Source organism: Stegostoma tigrinum, chromosome 36 (genome assembly GCF_030684315.1).
Source record: "Stegostoma tigrinum isolate sSteTig4 chromosome 36, sSteTig4.hap1, whole genome shotgun sequence".
Lineage (NCBI taxonomy): Eukaryota > Metazoa > Chordata > Chondrichthyes > Orectolobiformes > Stegostomatidae > Stegostoma > Stegostoma tigrinum.
Genome location: NC_081389.1, coordinates 16,503,830 through 16,515,415, shown reverse-complemented (window position 1 = coordinate 16,515,415; position 11,586 = coordinate 16,503,830). Strand labels below are relative to the sequence as shown.

Sequence of the window (11,586 nt, the reverse complement as noted above, 5' to 3'; positions counted from 1 at the left end):
GAGGTTTTCCTGTGAGAATTTGGGACAGTTTGGGAGTTTATTTGGAAGATTTGGGGCAGTTTGAGTGGTTTTCCTGTGCGAATTTAGTACAGTTTGGAAATTTATTTTGAGGATGTGGGTCAATTTGAGAGGTTTTTCCTGTGAGAATTTGGGACAGTTTGGGAGTTTATTTGGAAGGTTTGGGGCAGTTTGAGAGGATTTTCCTCTGAGAGTTTGGGAATTTATTTTGAGGATCTGGGGCATTTTAAGAGGTTTTCCTGTGAGAATTTAGGGGTTTATTCGGAGAGTTTGGAACAAGGTGGAGCCTCCAGTCATGACCTTTCTGCAGGGGTCAGGCAGGGAGCCTGTGACCCGGAAGCGGAAGCGGGCGCAGGCGGAGTTGAAGTCGGGATGAGGAGATGGAGCTGCGGGGAGAGAATGAGAGAGCGGAGATGGCAGCAACCGCCTCGGTATGGGCCTCCTATCATCATTATCACCATGATTGGGGGGGGAAGAGTTAGGGTTAGGGGATGGAGAGTTGGGTTTGGGTTTGGGTTTGGGTTTGGGGGAGAGGGATAGGAGAGAGTGAAGGTGAAGGGAGAAAGGGGGAGAGAGAAAGAAAGGCGGGGGGGGGAGAAGGTGAGAGTTAGGGTTAGGGGATGGAGAGTTGGGTTTGGGTTTGGGTTTGGGTTTGGGTTTGGGGGAGAGGGATAGGAGAGAGTGAAGGTGAAGGGAGAAAGGGGGAGAGAGAAAGAAAGGCGTGGGGGGGGGAGAGTTAGGGTTAGGGGATGGAGAGTTGGGTTTGGGTTTGAGGGAGAGGGATAGGAGAGAGTGAGGGATAGGAGAGAGTGAAGGTGAAGGGAGAAAGGGGGAGAGAGAAAGAAAGGCAGGTGGGGGAGAAGGTGAGGGAATCAGGGAGAGTGGTGAGTTGGGGTGACTGGTGTGGGGGGAGGGTGGAGCGATCATTAAATCCCCACAGTGTGGAAGCAGGCCATTCGTTCCATCGAGCCCATAGTAACCCTCTGAAGAGCAGCCCACCCTGCCCCATAACCCTGCATTTCCCATGGCTAACCAACGTAGCCCATACATCCTTGGACACTACGGGCAATTTAGCATGGCCAATTCACCTAACCTGCACATCTTTGGACTGCAGGAGGAAACTAGAGCACCCAGAGGAAACCCACACAGACACAGGAGAGAATGTGCAAACTCTGCACAGACAGCTACCTGTGTTGGAATGGAACCCAGGTCCCTGGTGCTGTGAGGCAACAGTGCTAACCATTGAGCTATTGTGTGCAGGTGAAATGTGTGAGATGGGACAACTGCATGACACTGTTGCAGGGGTTGCAGCTGGATTTGACACTGAGATGACGGCGCAGAGATTAGATCCTGCTGCAGAAACTCAACAGATCTGGCAGCTGTGGCAAGAGAAGTAATTAACTTTTTGTGTCAGATATGACTTTTCTTCAAAACAGGAGCTAGAAATAAGGAACTGGAACTTTCAGGAAATACTTCTACACACTTGTGTTAGCTTGGAACTCTGTCACAATTAGCAATTGATGCTTCATCAATTGTAAACTTTAAAAATGAGATTAATACACTTGTTTGCTAAAGATCTTAACAAATATGAGGTAAAGACAGATATGTGAAGTTAGCTAGCAGGTCAGCTGTATTCACACTGAATGACACAGCAATAAGAAATTGGATACAAAATTGGCTTACTGGCAGGAGATAGAGTGCAATAGTAGAGGGTTGTTTTTTGGACTGAAGGCCTGTGACCAGCACTGTTCCACAGGTATCAGTGCCAGGTCTGCTTTGTCATTTATATAAATGTTTAGATGAGAATATAGAAGGCATGGTTAATAAGTCTGCAGATGACACCAAGATTGGTGTAGTGAATAGTGAAGAAGATTATTCAAGATCACACAGAGATCTTGATCAGTTGAGTCAATGTGGCAGGTGGAGTTTAATTTCAGTAAATGCAAGGTATTGTGTTTTGGTAATACAAACAAGGGCAGGGGTCATACAGTTAAACGTAGGGTCTTGAGTAGTGTTGTAGAACAGAGAGACCTAGGAGTTCGGGTACATAATTCTTTGAAGTTTGTATCACATGTAGATAGGTGGTTAAGGCATTTAACACATTTGCCTTCATTGCTCAGACCTTTGACTATAGGAGTTGTGATGTTATGCTGTGGTTGTACAGGACGTTGGTGAGGCTTGTTCTAAGATAATGTGTCCAGTTCTGATTGCCCCATTATCGGAAGGATATTATTAAGAGAATTACCAGGATGTTGCTGTGACTGGATGGTTTGAGTTATGGGGAGAGGCTGGATAATCTGGGACTTTTTTCACTGGAGTGTAGGAGGTTGAGTGGTGACCTCATAGAGTTTTATAAAATTATGAGAGGTATAAATAAGGTGAATGGCAGGTGTCTTTTCTGTAGGATGGTGGGTTTTAAGATTGGGAGCATATTTTTTAAGGTAAAAGGAGAAAGAATTAAGGGAGATATGAGGGGCTATTTATTTTTTGCACAGTGTGTGGAATGAATTCCAGAGGAAGTAGTAGATGAGGATGCAGTTACAACATTTAAAAGACATTTAGATTAGTACACGAATGGGAAATGTTTGGAGCTATATGGACCAAGGGCAGACAAAAGGGGCTGGTTTCGTTTGGGATTATGGTCGGCATGGACTGGTTAGACCTGAGCATCTATTTCCATGTTATATGACTCTACAACATGTTTGAAGGGCCAAATGGTTGGTTTTTTGTTTGTTTGTTTCTATGCCTTGAATGACAGCATATGAAATCATAATTCTAACCATAATGTATAATTCATAGGACATTTCTGATTCAATATTCTAAAATGTCCAATATTTATTTTACGATGACTTGCCAGGATTTTAATCGTTTCGTAGATTAGCAGTCATAATAGTGGTGGAAATTCAAAGTACCAGCACAGCTGTGATAGGTGAACTGGCATCCTGCACAGTGAGATTCTTCATTGCTGCAAATTGGCTTTGTCTTCCTGCAGAATCTCAAAGTGTATTAGCGACAATGTGGTGCATTGAAACTGCAGCATGGAAACTGGGTATTTAAGCCAACTGGCCTAGTCTGTGCTATGCTCCCGAGTTCTTAGTGCTTTTGTAATAATTAATCTTTGTGCTTGTGGAAATGGAGGATTTGTTTCTTCCAATCTTCTGTTTTTATGGGATATTTAGATACATAACATGGATCCTTGTCGGATGCACGCACCATTATCAGTGATAGTACGTCTAATATCTAAGGTGTCAGTGCATCTCCAATTCTGGCATCTTGTGCATTCGTGACTTTAAACACAAGTTGCTGACTTTCTGCAGAACCTTTGAAAAACGGTGTTTTTCTCCATGTACCTTGACAGAATTTTGTATTGTTTTTAACCCATTTAGGGATTTTTAAAAATTATCTCGGCTTTCACAAAAAGGGCTACAATATCTCCTGTACATTCTCACTGTAACACTTGTCATCCCAGTTATTCTTTCAGTGTATAACTTTTGTACTCATAAGGGTACGGAGTAGATCGGTATCATTGCAATGACACTGAAAAGCAGGCACACGTTTTAATTTTCTACATAAATTTAGCACAAACGCCTCTGCTTTTGATCATGCCTTTGCTCACTCATATAGTCCTTTGCCAGCCATTGCTTGAGGCTCCAGTTCACCACTTTGAAGAGTTTTGTGACCTCTGCTATTTTAAAGGCACCATATAACAGGCATATAGGTTAATTGTAGAATATTCACTTCTGATAAAATGTATAGTAATGCAGCATTCTATTTTCAAAGACTGCTGTCTGTACTTGCAGCATTTTGTGCTTTTATTTAAATTCCAGTACTTGGTGTTCCAACTTTCACACCAAATTCTGCAAGATGATGGTTAGTCTTATTTTATTCCCCAACTTGAGTTACCTAACTGCAAAGAATTAAAAGCTCAAAATAAGCTGCTGAGAAACACTTAATTATCACTTCTGTAGCTGTTGAAATTGGCATGAATACGAAACATCTCCACTAAAAGTTGAGAGATTTTCAGAATTCTGAGGTAAGAGGGATCAGAGTGTTGTAATGGTAGAAATGGGAAATAAATATTATTATGTAGGTGCAGTGAGTAATTGGGAAAGCTAATAGAAAGTTATCATATATCGCACATGGAATTGGATGCAACAGTTGGCGAGTTTATGCTTCATTTATTCAGGGCATTGATGGGAGCACATTTAGGTTAGTATGTGCAGTATTGGTTTCTTTGTTTGAGGAAGGATATAACTGCGTTGGAAGCAGTTCAGAGAAGATTTACGAGACTTAACACCTGGAATAGCTGGGTTGCCTTATGAGACAGGCTACTTTTGTATCTGCTGGAGTTTTGACAATTAAGGGGCATCTTGGCTGAAACATACAAGATCGTGAACTGTTCTGCAGGGTGCATGTGGAAAGGGTATTTCCTCTTGTGGGAGAATCTAGAACTGGAGACAATGTTTAAAATAATTTAAGAAAGAGATGAGAATTTCTTTTGCGTTTGAGAGTCTTTGAAACTCTATTTCAGCCACTTTTTGAGGAAGCAAGTCTTCAAATATTCTTAAACCAGAGGCAGGTAGATTCAACACTTACAGCAACTATGAATGTTTACATGCTAACTTTAATATAGTAACGATGGTTATCTATTTTACATGGATAGAATGGGATATGTATGGGAATGGTGTACTGAGTTGGATGATCAGCAATGATCAAATTGATTGATAGAGCAGGCTCAAAGGGCCAAATGGTCTCTTGCTATTTCCTAGTCTCTATGTTCCAATGTCTATGTTATCATATTCCCAAGGCTCAAGAGGATCACTAAACCAGATCTGATGTAGCCTCGTAAAGAAAAATTAGGACCAGTGACCAATCGATTCTCAAGGTGATAGGCTAGAAGAGCCTCTTAAAAGGAGAAGAGGAAGATAGAGAAGTTTATGGAGAGAATTTGAATTTAGAGGCATGGCCACTAAAGATGCTGTGACAGAAACCAACCATGCCGAGAAGCACAGTGATCACAGAAGGATTTAGAATTTTTGGGGATGATTCGAGTTAGGGAAGGGGCTGACAAAAATAGGAATGATAATTTGGAAATTGAGACATTGATCACTGGGAGCCCAGTTTATGTCAACAAGCCCAACGATGATGGGAAAATTTAACTTGGTGCAAGTTGGATTCTATTTAAACTTGGAATGAGATGTCGGACTGGTGAAGGTGATCACAGGTTTGAATTATGTCTCCATTTCTTTTCCTTTTGCTACCAAACCTATCTTCTGACAAAAACTAGGAGACAGATGGTAGCTCAAAAACATTGACGGTTTTGGCTGGAAAGTGAAAGTTCTGTCTATTTTGTATCTGTTATCTTAGGCTAAAAACGTGGCAAGAGGTAGTTTCTTAGAAGTGAAACTTGTTCTGCACCTGTTTGCAGCTTTGCATTCCTCAATAATATTTGCTTGACGATGATTGACAATTTTGTAATACTAAAAGATGGAGGATATCACTTGGAGTCAATAGAATTATATAATTTGGAATGTCAGCTTTATAAGCTTAGTAATTACTTGTATGCCTTCCAAGAGATTCAGTTCTACTTCTAAAACTTATGTCTTTGTGAGACCATTGTTTTGGCGATGCTAGTGCTTAGGAATCAAATACTTTATATTGACCAGTCTACCTCAAATAGAGCATGGGAATTTGCTAATTAAAATTTCCTGATCCAGTGATGCCCAATAGAACATGCTAACTGCAAGTCTTGTTTACAGCGACTTTGCTACGGTGAAGGGTGCGTAATTTATACCTATCACAATACATGCAAGTACAATTTGTCTGCTTCGATATTTTCCAATCAACCTGGTCCCAACCCAAAACTTTCCTGCTCCTCTGATGTTGCCTGACCTGCTGTGTTCCTCCAGCCCCATACTGTGTTGTCCCAGACTCCAGCATCTGCAGTTCGTGCTATCTGAGTGATTTATATCATTCAGTGATATGGAAATATGCCTCAGGAGCAGGTGGGACGTGAACATAGGCCTGCTGGCTCAGAAAGAGGGACATTACCACTGTATCACTAGAGCCCTAATTTGTGTGCTAACATTTACTTGGACCTCTTTTCATTAATTAAGCAATACATGATCATTTAAAGGAACACTTGCACATATTTCCTCCATATTTCACTACCAATGAACAATGTTAAACTTGCCTGCATGTACTGTATGGATATGAGTATTGAAATCATGAGCCTAATGAGAGACTCTTTGCCCAGTTTGATGTTATTAGTAGGTGTGGACTTATGTCACATTAAGGTCCACAAGAATCAGGTTTGGCAGGTGCATTGGAACAGCATTGCTCAACTCTGCCTTCAAAAACCTGCACCTCAACCACTATTGAGAGCTTCTTACTGCTGCACACTTGGTTCTTGCTTTTCCAATTTTCTCACTTAGTCTGTTCTGAGCTCAGAATGGAGTTGCTAATTTATGTTTCCGTCGTACACTGTTGTCAACATGTCCATATATTTATTTTGATCTCTTGACTGTCCTGTGTGGATGCAATTATTAATGTCTTTTATTTTAAACTTAAGTATTTAAAACCAGCAGCAGTGATTCATTTGAACATGAATGGATTCCTGATTTCTAGCAAACAGACAAAGTTTGCATGCATCCTTTAAATAATGCGTCTTTGTCTCAACAGACCCAAATAAAACAACTGTCTCAACAGCCTGAGCTAGATCGAATGCAGATTCTGCAATAAAATGCCGGTCAATAATTTGCTGAATTTGGCCATCAGTCTACTTTCTCCCACAGCAAACCTATGTGAAGATGTCATTGCTTCAAGTTCTCAGTAATTTGTCTAACAGTAGCTCACATTATTCAAGAGTTGCTACCAAGGGAATTGCATGCTTGGGCTGGTTATATCTCGACTCTGTGGAGTTTCCTTGTACTATTGAGAGTCATAGTTGTGCAGTACACTCTGGGGTCAAACTCGTTCAAGTCGATCAGATATCCTAAATTGATCTAGCCCCATTTGCTTGCATTGGGCCTATATCCCACTAAAACCTTCCAATTCATGTACCCATCCAATGCCTTTTCAATGTTGTAGTTGTTACAATGTTAACTGCTTCTTCTGCAGCTGTTTCCATACATACACCACCCTCTATGTGGACAAGTTATCCCTTAGGTCCCTTTTAATTCTTTCGCCTCTCACTTTAAAATCTATGCCCTCTAATTTTGGACTTCCCTACCCTGGGGAAAAGATTTTGACTATTCACCCTATCCAGGCCCCTCATGATTTGTAAACATCTATGGGGTCACCCTTCAGCCTCAAAAGCTCGAGGTTAAAGCCACCCCAGCCTATTGAGCATCTCCCTATAGCTCAAACCTTACAACTGCAAATCTTTTCTGAACCCTTTCAAGTTTAACACATCTTTCCTATAGCAGGGAAGACTAGAATTGAACACAGTATTCCAAAAGTGGCCTAACTAATGTTTAAGCTAATGTGTAAAATACTATGCTATTTCTCATTGCAGTGCTGTGCTGCTCAAGATTACTATTTGGTCAGCAGCATTATTTGCTGGGATTTGTTTTGGGACGCATTTCACCTTCTGGTTGCACTCCCATCCGTTGCAACACAAATCCCAGGCTACATTACCTGAAGTTGCTGAATTGCAGCTGATGAATCTGCTGTGCAGAGGAACTGGGGGTTGTAATTAGCAAGCTTCAATTCTCTCTGGGAGCAGACTGATTAACAGTTCATAAGCCCTTGCGGCGCAGTTGGCGTTTAAAGCTTTAATGGCTGATGAGGCATGATATAAAACTGCTTGGAGTCATGGTTATTTTCTGTCTCTTCCCCTAAAATTATACGGCCGTTGTTTTATTTAAAAGCTACTTAATCATTCAGTTTCAAAATTTTAAAAGTCCGCCTATTTTTATATAGTAATCCCATCGAGTTTAGAAGCAGACTTTTTTGAAGCTTAGGAATTTCTCTGCATTAGCCTGAGTTTGAGCTATAAACTGAGCTTATCACTGCACCACCATTGGTGTAATTAAGGCAGAATGGGTTCATCTGGGTATTTACCTTTGTAGATGTGAACATCAGGAATTAGTTCATCAGTGTTGACACAAAGTTATGGTGGACACAGCATCACCAAATTAGTCTTGTAGACCAGAAGATGTCTCGGTCTGAATACTAATAGAACGGTAGAAAAATTCTAACCAAAAAAGTGGACGTTCAACCATTGTGTCTGCAATGGTCAGATAAACTAGCCACTCATTTGAATCCTGCTTTCTGTAACCTGCTGTTTGGTTTTGCAGGTTACATCATTTCAGGGCCAGGTCGAAATTTCTTGTCACTGAGTTGAGAGTTTTTGTCTCAACTACAAAACTGAGCAGTGAATTCCTGACACCCACCACCCTCTGGGTGAAAATGTTTCCCTCTTGTCCCCTCTAATTTTTCTCCCAATCATCTTAAGTCTGTCCCCCCTGGAAACTAACCTGTGCACTAGGGGAAACAGGTTTTCTGTATCAAGCCCCTCACTATGCTGTATACCTTAACTGAGTCACCACTCGATTACCTCTGTTTTAAGAAAAAAGAACCTTATACTCTCCAATATCTCCTCATGCCTGCAATTTTCAAGCCTTGGTAAAATAAGTTGTAAACCTCCTCTGTATTCTCTCCACAGCAATTATGTTCTTTCTGCAGTGTGACGAGCAAATCTGTGCATGCATCTCGAGCTGTGGCCTAACGAATATATCTTGTATAGTTCCAGTATTACATTCCTGCTTCTGTATTCAACATCTTGCTCAGTGAAGGAAAGCACACCATGGTCCTCTTTATCACCTTAACTACCTGCCCTGCCCCATCAGGAGCCTGTGGAAGTGCATTCCATGGTCCTTCACTTCCTCTACATCTATCAATGCTGTCTTGTTTCCTGTATGTTGCCCTGTTTTGTTTGCCATCTCCAAATACACTCTCACTTTTTGTCAGTTGATTCAAAAAACAGCAAGTGTGGGAAGCTGCTGTTCTTTCTTTCAAAGTAAACTTGGCTGCATCTTGCCTTTATATATGTAAAAAAGCATTTTTTTGTAAGAAATATACTTCATTCATAAATCTTTATTTCCATTCACAAGTACTGAAATAGTTCTATACATTCTTCGCATAGCAAGAAAGACAAACATTAGGATTTGACATTTCCTGCATTTGCAAAACCAAAGACACCCTTTACTCCTAAAGGACACTAGTTACATACACTGAGACAATGAGAGGGCCTGATTACTGAGCAGATCCTTGTTATACTTTGGCAGAAAGACCTTCAATGGTGGTCTGTCCCCGCTGTCCCTTGGCAGCAACTGCCCAGGCTTTAGCGCATCCCTCAGCACATAGTCCTAGATCTTGTCATCATTTTTTAATTGCAAAAATATACTTTATAATTTGACATCATTGTTGACTTGCACCTCTGGTGTGAAATCCAACTGATGATCCTGCCCCACCAACCACTACCTTTGCCATGTCTTTTTGCTAGCATGACTGCATCTTTACTTCTGTTCAATTGTTTCACTTTTAAGAATTTTGATGGTTTAATTTTCTCTTATCTGAACCTGTCTGTGTCTAGTGTGGTTTGCTAGATGATGGAGGAACATTTGCTCTTCCTGACGTAAAGCACCTATCTGGACAAAGTTGAGTTTTTGACCCTTGATGCTGTTTTGCTTTTAATATTGAACAAGTGCCATGACTACTTTAGTGGATTCAAGCCTCTCGTCTTGATGCTTACTGTATAAGTGATTGAGCTCACTTTAATCTTTGAATTGGGTATTCAAAATCATGAGGGGACTGGACAGTGTAGGTGGGGAGAAGCTGATCTCTTTGTTGAGAACCAGAAGTCACAGATTTGATGAAACTGAATGGCCAATCCCAGTTCCTTTTACTTATCCTGTCCTTTTTTATGTTGCTGCGTTTTAAATAAATGAAAGGAATCTTCTAATCTCCACCCCTTTGTTCCTATGAAAGGGCCACAGCAAAAGCTGGAAAAATGACAGTGTGTTCAAGATGCCAGAGACGAGGAAACTGCCTGCAACCACCTCCAGGACTCCTTCAATCCATCTCAAATTACGTGAGTCGCAGGCCAATTTTATCACCTGTTGTTGTTATGGGTAATTCTGGCCAATGTGCCAACTGTACAGTGTTACAGATTAGTTACCATGCATGTTGTAATTTTCATCCTCCTTGACCTTATGCCAAGACACGTGTTTTATGTGTTGACAGTTCTCTACTATCGTGTCCACATGATCATTCTTTGTGCGTGAACCCTTGCAGTTGACTGCTGCAGGCATTTTCATGTATTCTGGCAGCCCTCTAGTATTGTACACAAATGATCATTCGTCAGCGTGATTCTTGATGCAGTTAGTCTGATATTACACCATAACGAGCCAAACGTGTTTGCCGATGATTGCACATTGTTTAACACCTTTTGCGACTCCACAGATACTGAAGCAATCCATTTTCAAATGCAGCAAAATCTGCATGATATCTGGGTTTGGGCTGACAAGTGGCAAATAACATTTGTACCACACATATGCCAGGCTAGGACCATCTCTAATAGGAGACAATCCGATTGCTGCCCCTTGACATTCAGCGCCGTTACCATCACTGAATCCCCAACTATTGATAGCCTCGGGGTTACCATTGACCAGAAACTCAACTGGGTTCAACATCTAAACATAGTGGCTACAAGAGGGGGTCAAAGGCCGGGGTACTGCAGAGGATAATTCATCACCTGACTACCCTGTCCGCTATTAACAAGGCATAAATCGGGAATGTGATGGAATACTTGCCTGGATGGGTGCAGCTCGAACAATACTCAAACAACTTGACACTATTCACGATTAAGCTGTCTGCTTGATTGGCATTGCATCTACAAACATTTCCACTCCTTCCGCCACATACTCTCAGTAACAGCAGTGTGTACTATCTACAAGATACACTGCAGGAATTCACCAAAGGTCCTCAGAAAGCACCTTTCAAACCCACGAATGCTTCCACCTAGAAGGACGAGGGCAGCAGATATATGGGAATACCGCCACCTTTAAGTTCCCCTCCAAGCCACTCACCGTTCTAACTTGGAAATATATCATTGTTCCTTCGGTGTCACTGGGCCAAAAATCCTGAAATTCCCTCCCTAATAGCATTGTGGGTCAATCCACAGCAGGTGGCCTGCAGCAGTTCAAGAAGGCAGCTCACCGCCACCTTCTGAAGGGCAACTAGGAGTCGGCGATAAATGCTGGTTCCGACAGCGACACCCACATCCTCAAGTGAATTAAAAATATGTATTACCAAACACCACCTTGACAGGCAAGCTGTTCTCTGTTGGCAACAGTTTGCACACAAGTACTGCCCAGCATAGAGCTCTCATGATTCAAGGGATGTAACACATATAAATTCCTTTCCCCTGTCTATCACTTGTAGTACCCATGGAAACAGACGTTGCATCCTAATTTAGACAATGCTATTTGACCAAGTGTGCTGCAATACATTGATAGGATACCTCAGTGATTTTGTTGACTTCAATTCTGACTTTCAAGAAAC

The 11,586-nt window shown here is 41.5% G+C and overlaps 1 protein-coding gene across 4 annotated transcripts in view; it reads left to right on the top strand.

Moving 5' to 3' along the window:
• Nucleotides 1-351: 351 nt before the first annotated feature.
• Nucleotides 352-11,586, top strand: part of fam219b (family with sequence similarity 219 member B) — a 29,655-nt gene continuing 18,420 nt past the window's right edge. For all 4 annotated transcript variants that reach the window (XM_048520693.2, XM_048520692.2, XM_048520690.2 and 1 more), the window contains exons 1-2: nucleotides 352-449; nucleotides 10,012-10,114. In XM_048520693.2, the coding sequence (XP_048376650.2) occupies nucleotides 399-449; nucleotides 10,012-10,114 (154 nt within the window). In that variant the 5' untranslated portion in view covers nucleotides 352-398. The remainder of the gene's footprint in view (nucleotides 450-10,011; nucleotides 10,115-11,586) is intronic.